Source organism: Cuculus canorus, chromosome 26, assembly GCF_017976375.1.
Source record: "Cuculus canorus isolate bCucCan1 chromosome 26, bCucCan1.pri, whole genome shotgun sequence".
Classification (NCBI taxonomy): Eukaryota; Metazoa; Chordata; class Aves; order Cuculiformes; family Cuculidae; genus Cuculus; species Cuculus canorus.
The window spans coordinates 6,779,392-6,798,381 of record NC_071426.1 but is presented as its reverse complement, the minus strand read 5'-3'; the positions used below and the strand labels follow the sequence as shown (position 1 = coordinate 6,798,381).

The following is an 18,990-nucleotide window of genomic DNA, read 5'->3' as shown; positions in this document are numbered from 1 at the left end:
ACTGTGGGGAAAGATCGAGGTGAAGCCACTGACCCCCCTCGTAGTCCCCAAAGCCTCAGGAAGGACATTCCCTCCCACAGCCCACTCAGTCCCCCCTCAAGGAGGCAGTTCAAGCTCCTCCAACATTTGGGAGGTTGGAGGCTCCATCCTCCAGTGCCTCCCAGGACAAAGGCCCCAAGAAACCCCAAACTGGAGGGAAACCCCCCCAAAATTCTTTCTATGGGGCAAGTGGGTCCTACACCTGAGGCTCACCCTCATTAAAGGACTAATTAACACTAGTCATTTCACAGCGGCAAACGTGGATGCTGCAGGGACGAAGGGGCCAAGAAGTTCAGGATAAATGTATTTAAAGTGGGGATTAATAGTTATATTTATGATAAATTGGAGGGATCCCAGTTAACGCTGCTGTGGGGCCAACCCCCCCCCCCCCGCCAGCTGGCAACTGGGAGAGGGTCCCAACCACCAGTCCCCAGCGGGGTTCGTTAAGGTGGGAAGGCGATTAGGACCTTAGAGGACACATGGGGACTCCCCGGCTGTGACACGATTTATTGGCTTCCTGCTGCTCCTCCAGCATCATCCAACCCCAAAGGCTGATGCTGCTCCCCTTCATCGTGCTGCAATCCGGTGGGATCAGTCCCAGTAACACCAGTGGGGTCACTGGGAGCTAGGTGAAAAGCTGCCCCGCCCCGAACCCCACAGCAAACCAGCAGCTCAAACCCACTCAAAACCATCATCTTTCTCCAGTTTCACCAGTTCAGGCTGCCCCCACACCAGTAACGCCACTCCCTCCTCAAGGGGTGAAGGGTGAAGGTGTGTCACTTCTCTCCGAGATGGTGACACAGAGCATCCTCCTCCAACTGCCGTGGTGCAAAAGCCAGATCCCAAAATATTCCAGGTCGGGAGGCTGAAGAGGGATGAGAAAAGGAGGGGGTGGGCAGAGGCGATGAAACATGGGGGCTTTGGGTATTTTTGTCGTGTTGAAAAGGGGATATATTTACTGGTACAGCAAAAATGATCACACAAGGTGGGATTCCATCGCCCTGGCCACAAACACACACGGCGCGGGAGATGGGAGCCCTGTCCTCCCGAGGGAGCAGAGCTTTGAAGATCAGACGGGGAGGGAAAAACTGAACTAAGCTCTGGCAGTGGCACGGCACGAAAGTCCCTGTCTGGAGCCCAGCCCCCTGTCCTGAGACTGGAGGAGTGGAGGTTCAGCTCCTCAGGCGTATTCCAGCTGGGCAGGGCTGCAGGTCCCGTCGCCTTTGTGCTCTGCTGCGGCCACACCTGCCTTCCCTTCGCTGCCCCCGCTCTCGATGGGCTTGGCAGACATATAGTCCCGCACTTCAATCTCCATCTTTTTGGCTTTCAGGGCTGCCGTGTGCAGCTTCTCCAGGAAATCCGGCATGCCTGGTGGGAAGGAGAAGTGGGAGAGGGTAAGCAAAGCACGAGAGGGATGGGCAAAGCAGGAGAGAGGGATGAGCATCTTGCTCAGCACCACAGCCGCTGGGCTCTGGAGACACCACAGGGAAGATCCTCCTGTCTTCCCCTTCCTCCAGCTCTATTCCCATATCCCTCGATTTCCTTCTCCCTCCTGATTTTCCTTTTCCCTCCCAATAACACCACTCTGCCACTTTATTTGAGGAGAATCCCACAGCCTCGCTGGTTTTACTGGGTTTCTGCTGCTTCCCACCCTCCTGCTGAGTTACAACCTCGCATGCAGGTGCTTTATGGTGGAGGTTTTAGTTAATAAAATCAATCAACTCCAATGTGAGTCACCGAGATCCGTTATGGAAGAAGAGTGGGAGGATCACAGAGCTAGGCGTCCCCTCTTGCAAGCCCTGGGGAGCCTCACTGCCTCCTGACTTTGGTCTCAGCAACCCGGGAGTGAGCTATGACACATTAATTAAAGTTTAAAATCACCATCCCTGCTCCACACGGTCCCGCCTGGAGATGCCGGTCTCCCACCTCCAATCAATCATTTCTGTTCTAAAAAGGAACGGTAAGGAGGTGGTCCTTGCACCGTGCAGTTACCGTGGGTGATGCCAGCCCTCCCTGCCACTTCAGCCACCTTTTTAGTGGCATTAAAGAGTGCAAGCCAGAAGAAAAAAGGGTTCAGTGGCTGGCAATGCAGGGAGGTACAAGAAAAAAAGGCTGGTGTGATGCTTGAGTGTGTTGAATAAATGTATCTCAACTCTTTTTTAGCTGCAGGGTCTACTGGGATGGTAGAAGAGGGTGAAAAAAATCACCGCAGACAACATATCTGGTTTTATCCACCCTGCCCTGATGAATAGATCGAGTTAAAGGTGCCGACAGACCCTTTTTCTCCCAGTTCCTGCCCTTCTCCTGCTTGGAGGGGAGCGCTGAGCGCCTGCTTCCATGGTCATTGCAAGACCAAGAGCACCTCAGCCTCTTCCAGACTTATTCGCAGGTGGCTCTGCAGGAGGGACAGCTCAGCCAGATCCATTAAATGCTCTTTTTCGCTCCCCGGTAAAGCCAGGCTCTGTGGTGGGAGTCGCTGTGCCTCTAATCAGGAGTTCTCTCCCCTGTGCAGTGCAAGGGGGAAGAATGCGATTGCAGAAACTTTTTGGCTGCAAGAAGGAAAGGTGTCCAGGCACAGAGATGCTCCTTCTCTCTGACCTAACCCAGGCAGAAGGAAAAAACGGCAAAAATGCTCCTGTTTTTCCTTTCTGTCTGGGGTAGATCGGAGAGAAGGAGCATCCCTGTGCCCAGACACCTTTTATCCTTGCAGCCAGGAATCTAGGCAAGATTCCCTCCCTTCCAGTCATGGAATGTCCTGAGTTGGAAATGACCCAGAGGGATCACTGACTCCAACTCCTGTTCCGGCTCAGAACACTCCAACATTCACCCCGTGAGGCTGAAGGTGTTGTCCAGAAGAGAAAGGAAGGGCAACCCAAGGCACCACAAGTTTCCTCCAGGTCTCTGTTTTTAAGCTTCTCCCTCCGTTTTCTGCCCCACACAGGTGTGGAAAGGGGCTAGCAGGAGTGGCTGGGCTGGCTCTGGAGGAAGGAGCAGGAAGGGTTCCTCACCAAGGGGCGATTTCTCCCCACCTCGAGCTCACTCACCGCTCGAGACCATCCAGCTGACACAGTAGCGGGGAAAGACAGTCTGCGGGTTGTCGCTGTAGGTCAGCAAGTAGTCAAAACCGTTCTGGGAGAGGAGAAGGTGAGTGAGCCCCAGCTGGCAGAGCAGCTCAGCACCCGCACCCCAACTCCCTGTAGGGCTGTTTGCACAGAATCACAGAATTATTAAGGTTGGAAAAGACCTCTGAGCTCATCCAGCCCAACCCCACCGTGCCCACTAAACCACATCTACATGTTTTTTGAACCTCTCCCAAGGGATGGAGACTCCACCACCTCCCTGGGCAGCCTGGTCCAGGGCTTCACCACTCTGTCAGGAAAGACATTTTTACCAATACCCACTCCAAACCTGCCCTGGTGCAACTTGAGGCCATTCCTTCTCATCCCATCACCTGTCACTTGGGAGCAGAGCCCAGCACTCATGTCCCCACAACCTCCTTTCGGGAGCTGCAGAGAGCGATGAGGTCTCCCCTCAACCTCCTCTTCTCCAGGCTAAACAGCCCCAGGGCCCTCAGCCGCTCCCACAACCCCTGTTCTCCAGCCCCTTCCCCAGCTCTGTTCCCTTCTCCACACACGCTCCAGCCCATCAATGTCATCAATGTCCTTCTTGGAGTGAGGGGCTCAAAACTGAACCCAGGATTTAAGGTGCAGCCTCACCAGCATGGAGTCCAGTCCCTGCCCTGCTCTTGCTGGCCACCCCATGGCTGATCCAAGCCACAATACAAGCTTCCCAACAGGGTGAACACTACGAGATCCTCAGGGAACCAACTGAAGTGTTAAGGTGATGCAGCCCCTTAGACGCACCATGAAGGCACACAGGGAGGTTTGTTTTGGAGAAGGGAGACGATTCCTGCTGTTCTACACCAACCCAGCACCCTCCCTTCAGGCTCTGGATACCCTGCAAAGACCCAGCAACGCTTCCCTAAGAACATTAAATGCTGGGAAGACGACTTGGCGATGCTTCTGGCTTTTTTAAAGCAGCCTGGCGCTCTGAAATGGCGCATTTTGTTCTTCAAGAGAACCACACTCCCACAAGAGGTGGAGGCAGAGCTTCAGATCATTTGAAAACCACCCCTGGATGGGTTTCCCTCGCTTTTGGGAAACAAATTCACCCTTCTTTTCTGACTCTGGACTACTGATTCCAGCTTAGTGCTACAGACGATGGCCAGGAAGGTACAGCTCCCCTTGGAGCAGTGGGAAGCTCTCCTGAAACAAGCCCTCCACATTGTTTCCCACCCCAACACGTACCTCGTCAAAGGTTTTGTGGGGACGGATGACCATTTGGGATTCATAGGTTCTGACACGAACATATTCAGGGTCTTCAGGGACACTGGGATGCTCCACTGCCCTGGAGGGAAGAGAGGAGGGAGGGATGGGCTCCGGATGTGGACTACACCAAGCATCTGCTGACAAGTTGGGATGTGAGAACTCAGAGAACGAGGTTTTCACCCCCAAGAAAGTGGCTCGGATGAGATTCCTGAGCTTTTTGGCATGGTTTAAAATTAAGGTCTTGAAATTTATACCCAGCTCTCAACTATTTTTCAGAGATGGGAGATGATAGAAAGCCTCAAGAAGGTCAGCCTGGAAATACCTACCGCGACACCAGTACCATCAGGTTGTTCTCTTTGTCCACGCTGTACCGTCGGACGTAGACATAGTCTCGCGAGTACATGGGGTACTGGGGGAGAGAAAGAACAACATCAACCTGGATCTGGAGCACCTCCCATATGAGGACAGGCTGAGAGAGTTGGGGTTGTTCAGCCTGGAGAAGAGAAGGCTCCGAGGAGACCTTACAGTGACCTTCCAGTACTGAAAGGGGCTCCAAGGAAGCTGGAGAGGGACTTTTTTAAAGGCATGGAGTGATAGGACGAGGCGCAATGGGTATAAACTGGAGAGGGGCATATTTAGACTGGACATAAGGAGGAATTTCTTCATGATGATGTTAGGGAGGCCCTGGCTGAGGTTGCCCAGAGCAGTGGTGGCTGCCCCATCCCTGGAGGTGTTCAAGGCCAGGTTGGATGGGACCTTGGGCAGCCTCATCTAATGGGAGGTGTCCCTGCCCATGGCAAGGGGTGGAACTGGATGATCTTTAAGGTCCCTTCCAACCCAAACTATTCTATGATTCCATAACCTAACCCCACTGTGAGACCACCAGGGGCACAGAGGATCACCAGAGCGGGGAATAAGGAGCAACTCACCGGGAAATGAGTGACCCAATGAATCACTTCCGATCCGGTGGCCAGGTCTCTCTCTATTACATCCAGTTTGATGACCAACGAGTCCCACTTCTTCCTATATTCAGTGTCCAGCTGGCAAGAAAGAAAGCTTGAGTCACAACAGAGCCCAACAGCGTTGTTAATGGAGGGCAAGCATCCCTTTTCCTAATCCTGTGGAAACAAGCTGCATCACGGTCAGGCGTTTTACCTACCAGGAAATGATTAAACACTCTTTGAAAGCCACCAGAAGAGGAAGTGCAAGGAGCTGGCAGGGTGGACAGAGAGCGAGCTGGGACTGGAAACCCACTGTTCAGGTTTGAGCTAAAGCAGAATTGGTTTCTAACTTCAGCTCAGTCTTGTCTGAGTAACTTCATTATCTGAGTTAACAGCATGTTTTTCAGGCAAGGTTTCTCTCTAGAAGTGATAACACGGATAACTGGGATGTAGAAAGGCCATCGCTTATCCTTATTCCTATAGAAACCAAGGCCATTCTTGAGCTGGTGGAGTCGTAAGTCAAAGACAAAGACAGTGGCACCTGCAGGGAGGGGTGGACAGGACCCCAAACTGACCAACAGAGATTCCATTCCATATACCTCATATCTAGGATAAAACTGATGGATCACAAGGATATCACTCTCTTCTCTGCCAGCCAATGTCCAGTGAGGACCTCATCTCTCTTTCTGCCCCTGATCCCATATCCATGCATTCCCAAATCCAGTTTCCGAGTCCAGCTCCCTATTGCTACTTGCCTTTTCCCTGTCCCTGCTCTGCAGCATCTCTGGGGTGTCATTGAGGGCTGGGAGTGCAATTTCATATATCTGTATATATTTTATTATGTTCTTATAATTCTTATTTTTCCCCTCATAATTTTTATTTCATTAAAACTGTTTTCGTTTCCAGCCCACAGGTCATTTTCCTCTCATTTCCCTCTCCCTGAAGTGAAGTGGAAAGGAAATGGGAGCCCAACTGCTCAGCTCAAGCCGCCAAATTGGGGTGGGGCTGAACCGCGACATCCACCGAGCTCCCGCAACCGATCACAGCCTACGTCCTTCATTTCAAGCAGAGATGAGCAGCAAAACCTGATCAGGGTGTGGGATAACTCATCCTGCTTCTGTATCGGGATGGGCTCCAGATCACAAATGTGGTGTAAAGAGAAGGGAATATTCACCGTTTCTCTTATCTCACCCCTCCGGATGAGGCTGTCCGGCCCAGGTCTCACACTCACCTGCACGTTGAAGAACTGCCGGGGAGTGACATCCGTGTACGACCCAAACACTGCAGAAAAGAGGAAATTTTCAGGCAAAAAATTGAGTGTCCAGTTCTGGAATCCTCAACATAAGAAGGAGATCGAGCTGTTGGAACGGGTCCAGAGGAGGCTACAAAGATGATCCGAGGGCCGGAGCACCTCCCATATGAGGACAGACTGAGAGAGTTGGGGTTGTTCAGCCTGGAGAAGAGAAGGCTCCGAGGAGACCTTAGAGCAGCTTCCAGTACTGAAAGGGGCTCCAGGAAAGCTGGGGAGGGACTTTTTTAAAGGCATGGAGTGATAGGACGAGGTGCGATGGGTACAAACTGGAGAGGGGCAGATTTAGACCAGACATAAGGAGGAATTTCTTCATGATGATGTTAGGGAGGCCCTGGCTGAGGTTGCCCAGAGCAGTGGTGGCTGCCCTATCCCTGGAGGTGTTCAAGGCCAGGTTGGACGGGCTTGGAGCCCCTGGTCCAGTGGGAGGTGTCCCTGCCTATGGCAGGAGGTGGAACTGGATGGGCTTTAAGGTCCCTTCCAACCCAAACTATTCTACGATTCTTATATTGAGGATTCCAGAACTGGAAGTAGGACTCCAGGTGGGGTCTCACAAGAGAGGAATAGAAGGGCAGAATCCTCCTCAACAAGCCTCAGGAGGACCAGGAGGACTCCTGGTGTGAGGAGAGAGGCTTTGGCTTCTTTGATCATGAGGTGACCCACCCACCCCCAGGTTTCTTACTAGGGATGGGTCATACTTGTCTCCAAGGGGGACTAAAGTTATCTCTAAAAATCTAGTTAGGCTCTTAAATAGAGCTTTAAACTAGATGTGAAGGGGGAAGGGGAGGAGACCAGGCTAGTTGGGAATGAGCCTGGAAGTGGGAAACCGGCGGCTGAGAAATGGTGTGCTGGAGAGGACCACCAGTACACCACAACAGGGCAAGTGAGGGCGAGTACAAGTGGGGACAGTAAGGATGAAACTGGGTCTGTGGAATTAGTTATTCCAAGGACCAGTCAATCGAGAATAAACTCTCTTCCCTTTACGAGGGCTGAAGGTTCATCAGCCCAGCTGAAGTGCATTTACACCAATGCACGCAGCATGGGCAATAAGAAGGATGAGCTGGAAGCTGTTGTAGGGCGAGGTGACTATGATGTCATTGCCATCACAGAAACGTGGTGGGATGACTCACATAACTGGAGTACAGCTACGGGGGGGGTATAAACTCTTCAGGTGGGACAGGAAGGGTAGGAAAGGAGGCGGGGTAGCCCTCTATGTTAAAGAGTGCTTTGATACTCTTGAACTGGATTACGGTGAGGATGGGATCGAGTGCCTATGGGTTAAAATCAGAGGAGCCCACAAGAAGGGGGACTTTGTGATAGGAGTCTGTTACAGACCACCCAGCCAAGAAGAAGCAGCTGATGAGCTCTTCTATAAACAGCTGGGGACAGTCTCTAAATCTCTGCCTCTTGTCCTTGTGGGTGACTTTAACTTTCCGGATGTCTGCTGGGAGTACAATACAGCAGAAAGGAAACAGTCTAGGAGGTTCCTAGAGTGCATGGAAGACAACTCCCTCGCACAACTGGTTAGTGAACCAACAAGGGAGGGTGCCTTCCTAGACCTGCTGTTTGTGAATAGAGAAGGTCTTGTTGGGGATTTGACGGTTGGAGGATGCCTGGGATTAAGTGATCATGAGATGATAGGGTTTTCAGTTCTAGGTGGGATAAAGAAGGGGGTTAGCAAAACAGTCACATTAAACTTCCAGAGGGCAGACTTTGGCCTGTTCAGAAGGTTGATTAGCAAAGTCCTGTGGGAAACAGTCCTTCAGGGCAAGGGAGCCCATGAGGGCTGGGCGCTCTTGAAAAGTGAAATCCTAGCAGCTCAAGAGCAGGCCATCCCTGTGTTCCGGAAAAGGAGCCGGCGGGGGGAAAAGCCAGCTTGGTGGAGCAGGGAGATCTCAAGATGTGTCAATAATAAGAAGAAGCTCTATGTGCTTTGGAGGAAAGGACAGGCATCTTGGGTGGACTACAGGGAGGAAGTGAGATCGTGCAGGGAAAAAATCAGGAGGGCCAAGGCCCAACTAGAAATAAAACTCGCTAAGTCTGTGAAAGACAACAAAAAGTCTTTCTACAAATACATTAACAGGAAAAGGAGGATGAGGGAGAATATCCAGTCTCTATTGGATGCAGAAGGAATAACAGTGACAGGGGATAAGGACAAGGCTGAGGTACTTAATGCCTTCTTCGCCTCAGCCTTTAATAGCAAAGAAAGTTCTTCCTTCTGTTTACAAATCCAAGAGTTAGAGGGGCAGAATGAGGCTCCCGTGATCCAAGAGGAGGCGGTTAGAGACTTGCTTGCCCAGCTAGACGCCCACACGTCTATGGGGCCGGATGGGATCCACCCAAGAGTATTGAAGGAGCTGGCGGATGTCCTTTCCAAACCCCTATCCATCATCTTCCAGAGGTCCTGGCTGACTGGGGAAGTTCCACTGGACTGGAGGCTGGCTGATGTTGTACCCATATACAAGAAGGGTTGCAGAGAGGATCCGGGGAACTACAGGCCTGTCAGTCTCACCTCAGTGCCGGGGAAAGTCATGGAACAGGTAATCTTGAGTGCTATCATGAAGCACATGCAAGAGAACCGGGTGATCAGGCCCAGTCAACATGGGTTTACAAAAGGCAGATCTTGCCAAACTAACCTGATCACCTTCTATGACAAAATCACTCGATTACTGGATGGGGGAAAGGCTGTGGATGGAGTCTTCTTGGACTTCAGTAAAGCCTTCGACACAGTTTCTCACAGCATTCTGCTTCAGAAACTGTCAGCCTCTGGCCTGGACAGGCACACACTCTCCTGGGTTGAAAACTGGTTGGATGGCCCAGAGAGTGGTGGTCAATGGAGTTAACTCCAGCTGGAGGCCAGTCACAAGTGGAGTTCCTCAGGGCTCAGTACTTGGTCCAGCTCTGTTCAATGTCTTTATCAATGACCTGGATGAAGGCATTGAGTGCACCGTCAGCAAGTTTGCAGACGACACTAAGCTGGGAGGAAGTGTCGATCTGCTGGAGGGTAGGAGGCTCTGCAAAGGAATCTGAACAGGCTGGACTGCTGGGCTGAGATCAATGGGATGAGGTTTAACAAGGCCAAATGCCGGGTCCTGCACTTGGGGCACAACAACCCTATGCAGCGCTACAGACTGGGGGAAGAATGGCTGGAGAGCTGCACGGAAGAGAAGGACCTGGGGGTGATGGTTGACAGCCGACTGAACATGAGCCAGCAGTGTGCCCAGGTGGCCAAGAAGGCCAACGGCATCTTGGCTTGGATCAGAAATGGGGTCACCAGCAGGTCCAGGAAGGTTATTCTCCCTCTGTACTCGGCACTGGTGAGACCGCACCTCGAATACTGTGTTCAGTTCTGGACCCCTCACCGCAAGAAGGATGTTGAGGCTCTGGAGTGTGTCCAGAGAAGAGCAACGAAGCTGGTGAGGGGCTGGAGAACAAGTCTGACGAGGAGCAGCTGAGAGAGCTGGGGTTGTTTAGCCTGGAGAAGAGGAGACTGAGGGGAGACCTTATTACTCTCTACAACTACCTGAAAGGAGGTTGTGGAGAGGAGGGAGCTGGGCTCTTCTCCCAAGTGACAGAGGACAGGACAAGAGGGAATGGTCTGAAGCTCCGTCAGGGGAGGTTCAGGTTGGATATCAGAAAAAAATTCTTCACAGTAGGAGTCACTGGGTACTGGAACAGCTGCCCAGGGAGGTGGTCGAGTCGCCTTCCCTGGAGGTGTTTAAGGAATGGGTGGATGAAGTGCTGAGGGACATGGTTTAGGGAGTGTTAGGAATGGTTGGACTCGATGATCCAGTGGGTCCTTTCCAACCTTGTGATTCTGTGATTCTGTGACCATTGACAGCATCTTTAATTGACAGCATCCTGGCTAGCCATATTCTATGATTCTATGAAAAGCAAGCCTCGATCTCAGCACAGCGAGAGTAAAACAAAAGAGCACTTTCTGAGGCAGGTGGGCAGGGCTGGGACCCTCCAGAGTGCTGAGGGAGGGGCAGGATCTGCAGGCAGAGACACAATGATGGCAAGTCCCATTTGTTTTGGTTTCCTAGAAATGCAGGGCAGGTGGGATGCAAGGAGGACACCCCTCAAGGATGGAAAAATGAGCTACGGGCAAGGTACAGAAAGCACCATTACCTCGGTACTGGTATAAGTGGGTGCCCTCGATCGGCCGCCGCCAGAGCTTAAAGTGCTTCTTGTCCATGATCATCTCCCAAGGCTGCTCCCCAGCTGCGACGATCGCCTCTCGGTCCGGGCTGCTGCCCTGTAACAGGCTGGATATGTTCTCCATGTGCTTCATCTCCTGCGCAGATCTGTGAGTAGACAGGAAAACAGGGAGTCACCAAAGCATTGTTTGAGCCTTTCTGCTGAGATGGAGAAGTTTGGGAGTAGCAAAACCACACGCTCAACAGCAGGAATCACCCAGAGGGGTTTTGGTGTGCAAAGAGCAGCCAGGGCTCCCTTATCTGCTCGGGTCGCTCATTGGCACAGAGTCAGGAAATCTTTAAGGTTGGGAAAGCCCTCTCAGCTCATCCAGTCCAGCTGTCAGACCAACCCCACCATTCCGACCAAACCATGTCCTGAAGCTCCACATCTGCAGTTTTCTAACCCCTCCAGGTATGGAGACTCCACCACTGCTTTGGGCAGCCTGGTCTAGGGCTTCACCACTCTGACAGTAAAGACATTTTTCCCTAATATCCAATCTAAACCTCCCCTGGCAGAACTTGAGGCCATTTCCTCTCATCTCATCTTATCACTTGGGAGCAGAGCCCAGCACCCACCTCACCACAACCTCCTTTCCTGGAGCTGCAGATAGCAGTGAGGTGTCCCCTCAGCCTCCTCTTCTCCAGGCTAAACAGCCCCAGGGCCCTCAGCCACTCCCATAACCTCTGTTCTCCAGCCCCTTCCCCAGCTACGTTTCCTTCTCCAGACGTGCTCCAGCCCCTCAATGTCCTTCTTGGAGTGAGAGGCCCAAAACTGAACCCAGGATTCAAGGTGCAGCCTCACCAAGTCCAGAGGCACGATCCCATCCCTGCTCCTGCTGGCCACACCATGGCTGATCCAAGCCAGGACACTGTTGCCCTTCTTGGCCACCAGGGCCACTGCTAGCTCACATTCAGCCACTGTCGACCATCACTTGTGATCTGCCAGGAGAGCGACGCGAGCAAGAGTCTCTTGCCGGTGACCGAGCTGACACCAAGGCTGGGGGACAGTGGCTGCTGACAGCGCTGCCCATGGCAGCAGAGCTGAGCAGGGGGTTCTGGGGCGCAGACTGCGAACACTCCTCTTGTCTTCCTCCAAGGTGTCCTTTTTTCTTGCTTAGAAGCCCAGTAAGATGCTCTGGGTCAAACAATCCCAGTTCCTTCAGCTGCTCTTCACAAGAAAATGCATTCTTGTGGACTTTCTCTTTCATCTCAAGGGTCCTGTGTGCTTATATCATAGAAACCTGGAATGGATTGGGGCGGAAGGGACCTCAAAGCCCATCCAGTCCCACCCCTGCCATGGGCAGGAACACCTCCCACTGGATCAGGGGCTCCAAGCCCCATCTAACCTGGCCTTGAACACCCCCAGGGATGGGGCAGCCACCACTGCTCTGGGCAACCTGGGCCAGGGCCTCCCCACCCTCATCATAATGAATTTCTTCCTCATGTCTCATCTAAACCTTCCCACTCCAATTTAAAGCCATTATCTATGTTACACAGCACTGAAAATCGTACTGCTGAGTGTTCAGGAGGCTTCCAACTCCTCTCACAGGGTAGAAACCCAGTCTGGGGTTGAGCATGGCCACAGTCCCCTGGCACCACACAATGGCACCCGCACCTGCAGGGCGTGCACTTCAGGGAGCAGAAGGTTAAAAACCAGAAGGTGGGGGGCTTTTGCTGGCTGTTCCTAAGGGAATCATGCACAGATTTGTTCCTTGTATGGATGGAAAGTGCTTTTCTTTGACCCCTGTGAGATCCAGCAGACAGAACCTCCCCTGTCCCTGACCTTTCCATGAAGGAAAACACAACAGCACAGGATGAAAGAGGAAGTAAGATGGATTTAGGGAAGAGAAGGGGGTTTCAATTAAAGGCATGTAGGTATGAAGTCATTAGACTTGGGGTACAAGAGGAGGTACGGAGGGAAGGAGATGGGGATACCCGCCGTTCCAGGGCTGGGCCGGCTCCTGAGAGCCCATCTCAGCTCACAAAGCAACAAGAAGGAATCCCCGGTTGGCAGGCAGAGGTTGGGAGGCAGCGAAAGGGAACCACAGCCTCTCCTGCAAGAGGAAAGGAGCCAGAGCAGCCAGGGTTTCCCACGAATGTGGCTCCATGGACCATCAACCTCCCCAGCTCCAGTGTCCTGCACCTACAGAAACTGGAAGTGGATTCAGATCCTAGGTCTCATAAATACGGGGGAAGAGAAGAGGCCAGGAGGCCCTCCCTCTGCCAGATAAATCCCTTTGAGCTGCAGCATCAGCCCTGCAGAATGAACCATTAGAGAGAAACCCAGAATGAGCCAGCAGAGAGGAACCCAGAATAAACCATTAGAGAGGATGGGCTGGTTTATCTGCACCTGGAGTCCTCAGTCTCAGGGAAGGAGGATCCCTCACTTTAAACCCTTCTGGCAGTGCCTGAAGTCACTAATTACACTAAAGTAATTAGCATCAGCCAGAACTCCAGCACTAATTTGTAACCTGCAAGGCAGCTCCTGCCGGTCTGGCTGAATTCATGTCCCTGGTCCCTGGAAGTTGCCCAGCTCCCATCCTGCCCTGGGCTGGTCCCAAAGCTTTGCAGGACAAATCTGATCCCCACATTCATCTACTTCCAGGTTTGAGGGGCTCAGCTACGGTGTGACCCCCCCACACATGCTCCTCCATACCCTCAAAGCCCTGCTGGTAATCTCGCCAAGCAGGGAGAGCCCCACTCCCTCATCACCTCCTTTCCACCTCGGGTTCATCCGCTCCCTTACGCCATGAGCTGGTTCCTCTCCTGGACACAGCCCAGGCTGGGACAGCGAAACCAGAGCAGGAATTGCGGAAGGCAAGGATCCTGCAGGAGCAGCGCTGAGCCAGGGAATCAGGACCAGGAGTCCTTCCTCAGCTGGATCATCTCCATGACAGCAACGGAGCTGCTCCATGGAGAGCAGCGGGATGGGAAGGGACCAGGGCAGGAAGCAAAACCTCCACGCTCCTACTTCACCACTTCCAGCCCCATCGGAGATGAACTGGAAAACCAACAGCCACAGGATTTATCACACCATGTGGCTGCTGTCAGCAGGGTCCTAGTCCCTCCTTCTCAGGCCACAAGAAACAAGCCCCTAAGGTCCCCTTTCCCAAGAATGGGGCACAGAGCTGCAACACCTGGAATCCGAACAACCTCACCAGCGCTGGGACGGCTGCAGAACCCCTGGAGCTCAGCCCACGCTTTCACCTCCACATTTTCATTTCCAAACGAAGCTTAGAGCCTCCCAGCCCGGCAGCAAAGCTCTCACTTGGGCAGGGGTTCCACTATGCCATCGACTGCACCGAGGCGCCTTCATTAGCCAAGGTGCCTTCGTTAGCCAGGAGCTGAAGGACAGGCAATCACCATTGCCCCTGGGCCAGCCTGGGCCTCGTGTCAGTGACGGCATCGCGGTGGCCAGGATCAGGATGCCACTGCACGGGACAGAGCAGAGGTGACACCGGCCACGGGCTGAGCTCTCCTACACCATTTTTGACTACAACGTCCACGGCAGAAAGTGGGGTCAGCACCACCAGCGCGGGGAGTTTGGTTTTATGAAGAAAAATACCTCCCATAAAGTTAAATAATGGGACAAAGGTGACAGCAAGCTGGGAGGGGAAAAGAAAGACGATGCCGAAGCAGGGAGCTATTTTAAACCTGGGGAGGAGACGCACCTCCCTGCCTGACATGGAGCCACTGGGAGGGCAGAGCCAAGCAGGAAGAGTTTCATGGCACAGTTTTACTCGATTTATTTACTTCTGCCCTCATTTTGAGCCTGCGAGTGGCACGCTTCCACCTGCAACATCAAAACCACCAAAGAAAAGAGAGCAAAGCTCTCTGGTCAAGCCCTCCTGCAACTCTAACTCAGGATAACAGTGAGCAAAGCCTTTCCTGAGGACTCCACACTGGAACCTGGCGAGCCATGAGGGAGAGAAAACGATGAAAGCAACGAGGAAGGCACTAAATAATAAAGAGGAACGATAGAAGTGAACTGGAAGAGTCCTCAAATTAAGAAGGAGGCTCAAGCCTGCAAGAGTAACCTTGAAGGAGGAAAGACCGGCTCAGCTTCTAATCCCAAACCTAAGCCGAGCGCTGCTGAGCCTGCTGGAAAACACCAGGCAGGGTTTATCCTTGCCCTAAATGTCATGCGACGTAAAGCAGGGGCTCCTCAATAAACCCAGGATTTAGTGCTTTTTCCAGCATTGGAGGGGCTGGGGATCACCCTAAAATGTTGGGAGTTGCCATAAAGCAAGGTTCGAGGGCTGCTGCTCATTAGCTCCAGGGTTTAATTAAGATGCAGGGTAGCTACTTAAGGAAACGCCAGGTGCTCAACACTCACTGGATAGTCTGGATGAGGCACCTGGACACAAAGCTTGAGAGAAGGGAATCCCAGCGATGCCCCTGAGCACCCTGAGCTTCTCCTTAGGCTTTAATTACCCTCTCCTGACTCACTCCTCGCTTTGGCACTGGATAATTATGCCTAAATGAAGCTGCATGCTTCCACCACCATCCCAAAACACAACCGGAAAGGTCAGTGGGTCCCATCCTATCAGTTCAGGGAGAACTGTCTGTGTCCCCCAATGCTGGCACTGTCCCCCAGGTGTAAATGTTCCAAGTAGCGGCACAATGGGACCACCCTATAACAGGACACATCACCCCCCCCCAGTACTGGGGGGACCTCTTTCCACAGCACCCCCAGGGAAGAGGGTGCAGGGAGACACCCCAAAACCCACCGCAGGGAGGGTTTGGGAGAGCCAGGCTGTTGGAGCAGGATTTGGGGGGCAAGGGAGCATCCCCCAGATCCCAGGGCGGGGGGGGCACCAAGCAGAGAAATGGAGGTGTAAGGCGTCACCCCAAGGCCCCAGTTGATTTGCGGCGGGGGCACCATGTGGGGATGGGATTTAGGGGAAGGGGGCACCCCCCAAGCACAGAAAAACTGGGAGACCCTGCCAGGCCAGCAGCCACGGCAGGATTTAGGAGAGGCACCCTGTCCAGGGAGGATTTGAGGAGCGGCGGCCATATGGGGGTACCATAAGAATGTGAGGGGGATCCCAAGCCCAGGGTGCACCCAGAGAAGGAGATATAGGGGGCACCTGACAGAAGGGCATCCTGGGGATGTGGGAGGAGCCCAGCAGGGATGGGACACCCTGGGGACATCGGGAGCACCTGGAATAAGGGGGGCACCCTGGGGATGTGGGGGGAACCTGGAGGAAGGGGGGGGGTACCTTAAGGACATGAGGGGGATTCCAAGCCCAAGGTGCACCTAGAAGAGGTGGGGACACCCTGGGGATACAGGGAGCACCTGGAGAAAGCGGGACAACCTGGAGATGTGGGGAGCATCCAGCAAAGATGGGGCACCCCGGGACGTGGGGGGCACCTTAAAGACCTGGGGGGGATCCCAAGCCCAGGGCACACCCGTAGGAGGTAGGGACACCCTGGGGACGTGGGGGGCTCCCAGAGGAAATGGGGGAGCACCCTTGGGATGGGGGGGAGGGATCCCAAGCTCAGGATGTGCCTGGAGAAGGGGGGACACGGGGGCACCTGGAAGAAGGGGAGACACCCTGGGGACACAGGGGGCACCTGGAAAAGGGGGGACACTGGGCACCTTAAAGGTGTGGGAGGAATCCCAAGCCCGAGGAACACCCGTAGGAGGTGGGGACACCCTTGGGATGTGGAGGGGCTCTCAGAGGAAAGTGAGGGGCACCCTGGGGATGTGGGGAGGATCCCAAGTCCAGGATATGCCTGGAGGAGGGGAGTACACCCTGGGGATGTGGGGGGCACCTAGAAGAAGGGGGACACCCTGGGGGGGTGGGGAGCACCTGGAAAAAAGGGGGGGCAGGGCACCCAGCAGGGATGGAGCATCCCGGGGATGGGGGGGGGGGGGGGCGCCTTAAGGATTGCAGGGGGGAGAATCCCAAGCCCATGGTGCAACCAGAGAAGGTGGGGACACCCTGGGGATGTGGGAGGCACCTGACAGAAGAGCAGGGACTCGGCAAGGATGGGACACCCTGGGGACAAGGGGGGCTCCCGGAGGAATGGGGTCAACCCTGCTCGCAGGGCTCGGGAGGGGGATCGAAGGGGCTCGGAGGAAGCGGGTCACCCTGCCCCGAAGGGCGGGGGGGCTCCAGGGGTCCCGGGGTGTCTCGCGGCGCCGTCCCCGCCGCCCCCGCGCACGCACCGCCGCAGCTCCTCCTCCTCGATGCGCTGCCCGTCCCACACGAAGACCCCGGCCAGGGCGGCCATGAGGCGGCCGGTGGCGGTGGCGGCGGCGGCGGGGCGGCCCCGGCTCCCCCCGCGGCCCCGGCGCGCCCGCGGCCCGGTGACACCGCCCAGCAGCCCCAGCAGCCGCCGCCGCCCCGCGGGGGCCCCGGGCGGAGCCGGCGGCGGGGGCGGGCGCGGCCCGGGCCGGGCGGCGCGGGCGCAGCGAATGAGCAGGACGGCGAGCGGCCGCCGCGGCTGCAGCATCGCTGCCGCCACCGAGCCCCGCCGCCCCGCCCCGCCGCGCCATTGGCCGCAGCACAGCGGGGACGAAAGCCATTGGCTGCGGCAGCGTAGGGGTGGCCGTGGATTGGCCGGCAGAGACAGGGCCCGCCCCGGCCGCCATTAACGGGGCGGGACGGTCGCGCCATTGGCTGAGGCGCTATGCCCCGCCCCGCCGCCATTAAATGGGCGGGGAAGCCACGCGATTGGCTGGGAGAGCCGCGCCGGATCTGATTGGCTGGAGTGAGGCCCCGCCCCCGCCGCCATTGAATGGGAGGATCATCCACGCGATTGGCTGGGAAAGCGCCATGCCGGCATTTGATTGGCTGCCGCCGAGATGTCCCGCCCCCGCCGTCACGGTCAGCGGCCGCTCCGCCCCGCGCTGCCATTGACTGGGGCGATGCGGTAACGCCATTGGTCAATACCCGCCGTCTGCCGTCGCTATTGGCTGGTGCTGGGTAGAGCCCGGCCCGTAGCGGGGAAGGAGGAGGGGGTGGGCGGTCTGGGGAGCAGTGGGATCAATGGGGAGCTCTGGGTGCAATGAGAGCAATGGGAGTCATGGGAACGATGGGATCAATGGATTCACTGGGAGCAATGAGGAGCGAAGGGAGCAGTGGGTGCAATGGGGAGCAGTGGGGTGCAATGGGGAGCAATGAGGTGCAATGGGGAGAAATGGGATGCAATAGGGAGCAATGGGGTGCAGTGGGGAGCAATGAGGAGCAATGGGGTGCAATAGGGAGCAATGGGGAGCAATGGGGTGCAGGGCACCAGGGAGCAGGCAGGGTAGTTATTGGGGTGTAGGACAGTGGGTGCAGGGCTTCAGTTGTAGGATAGGGATTTTTGGGGGGTGCAGGGCATTGCGTGCAGGTAAAGCCAGTTATTGGGGTGCAGTGGGTGCAGGGCTATTGAGGTGCAGGGAAGTGGGAGCAGGGCTTTAGGTGTATAGTAGGGATTTTTGGGGGTGCAGGGCAGTGGGTAGTGGCACAGTGTTGTTTATTGGGGTGTAATGGGGTGGAGGACACCAGGAAGCAGGCAAGGGGTGTATTGGGGCGCTCGCAGGGGTGGTTACTGGGGTGCAGTGCAGTGGGTGCAGGGCTCTAGGTGTAGGATAGGGATTTTTGGGGGTGCAGGGCAGGGGCTGCAGGTAGGATGGGTATTGGGGTATAATGGAGAGCAGGCAGGGCTGGGTATTGCGGTGCTAGGGCAGTGGTAAGCAGGCGGGGTGGTTATTAGGGTGCAAGGAAGGCTGGGTATTGGGGTGCAGGGTGATGGGAGCAGGGCTTTAGGATAGGGATTTTTGGGAGTGCAGAGCAGTGGGTGCAGGCAGGGGTGGATGTTGGGGTGCAATGGAGAGCAGGCAGGGCTGGGTATTGAGGTATAGGCATGTGTGGGTACCGGGGTGCAGGGCAGTGGGTGAGGGCAGGGCAGGTATTGGGGTGCAGTGGGGCAGAGGGCTGTGGGGCCCCAGGTATGGGGCAGGGCTTGTTACTGGGGTGCAGGGCAGTGAGGAGCGGGACAGGGATGTTTATTTGGGTGCAATGGGGTGCAGGGCACCAGGGAGCAGGCAGGGGGTGTATGGCAGTGGGTGCAGGTTGAGACAGTTATTGGGGTGCAGTGGGCACAGCCAGGGGCGGCTACTGGGGTGCAGGGCTTTAGGTGTAGGACAGGGATTTTGGGGGGTGCAGGGCAGTGGGTGC

General features: G+C 55.1%; 2 protein-coding genes across 2 annotated transcripts; one reads left to right on the top strand and one right to left on the bottom strand.

Annotated features, from left to right (window-relative positions):
• Nucleotides 1-958: 958 nt before the first annotated feature.
• On the bottom strand, nucleotides 959-17,158 carry STARD7 (StAR related lipid transfer domain containing 7). Its single transcript, XM_054049586.1, has 8 exons — nucleotides 16,992-17,158; nucleotides 10,749-10,924; nucleotides 6,540-6,589; nucleotides 5,297-5,407; nucleotides 4,694-4,776; nucleotides 4,347-4,446; nucleotides 3,084-3,168; nucleotides 959-1,407 (listed from the first exon to the last, which is right to left on the bottom strand). The coding sequence occupies exons 1-8, from the start codon at nucleotides 17,054-17,056 to the stop codon at nucleotides 1,220-1,222; spliced, it is 858 nt and encodes a 285-aa protein (XP_053905561.1). The 5' UTR covers nucleotides 17,057-17,158; the 3' UTR covers nucleotides 959-1,219.
• Nucleotides 6,598-10,723, top strand: LOC128849191 (uncharacterized). Its single transcript, XM_054049585.1, has 2 exons — nucleotides 6,598-9,157; nucleotides 10,664-10,723. Exons 1-2 carry the CDS (start codon nucleotides 7,706-7,708, stop codon nucleotides 10,715-10,717), a joined length of 1,506 nt encoding a protein of 501 aa, XP_053905560.1. The 5' UTR covers nucleotides 6,598-7,705; the 3' UTR covers nucleotides 10,718-10,723.
• Nucleotides 17,159-18,990: the final 1,832 nt, after the last annotated feature.

Excerpts from the sequence above, each read along its gene's own strand:
- LOC128849191 (XM_054049585.1), top strand. The coding sequence starts at position 7,706 with ATGATGTCATTGCCATCACAGAAACGTGGTGGGATGACTCACATAACT. Across the intron at positions 9,158-10,663 it reads CGGGGAAAGTCATGGAACAG|AAATGCAGGGCAGGTGGGAT; the intron begins GTAATCTTGAGT and ends TTGGTTTCCTAG.
- STARD7 (XM_054049586.1), bottom strand. The coding sequence starts at position 17,056 with ATGGCCGCCCTGGCCGGGGTCTTCGTGTGGGACGGGCAGCGCATCGAG. Across the intron at positions 6,590-10,748 it reads CCACTTATACCAGTACCGAG|TGTTTGGGTCGTACACGGAT; the intron begins GTAATGGTGCTT and ends TCTTTTCTGCAG. Across the intron at positions 3,169-4,346 it reads CCCACAAAACCTTTGACGAG|AACGGTTTTGACTACTTGCT; the intron begins GTACGTGTTGGG and ends CTCCTCTCCCAG.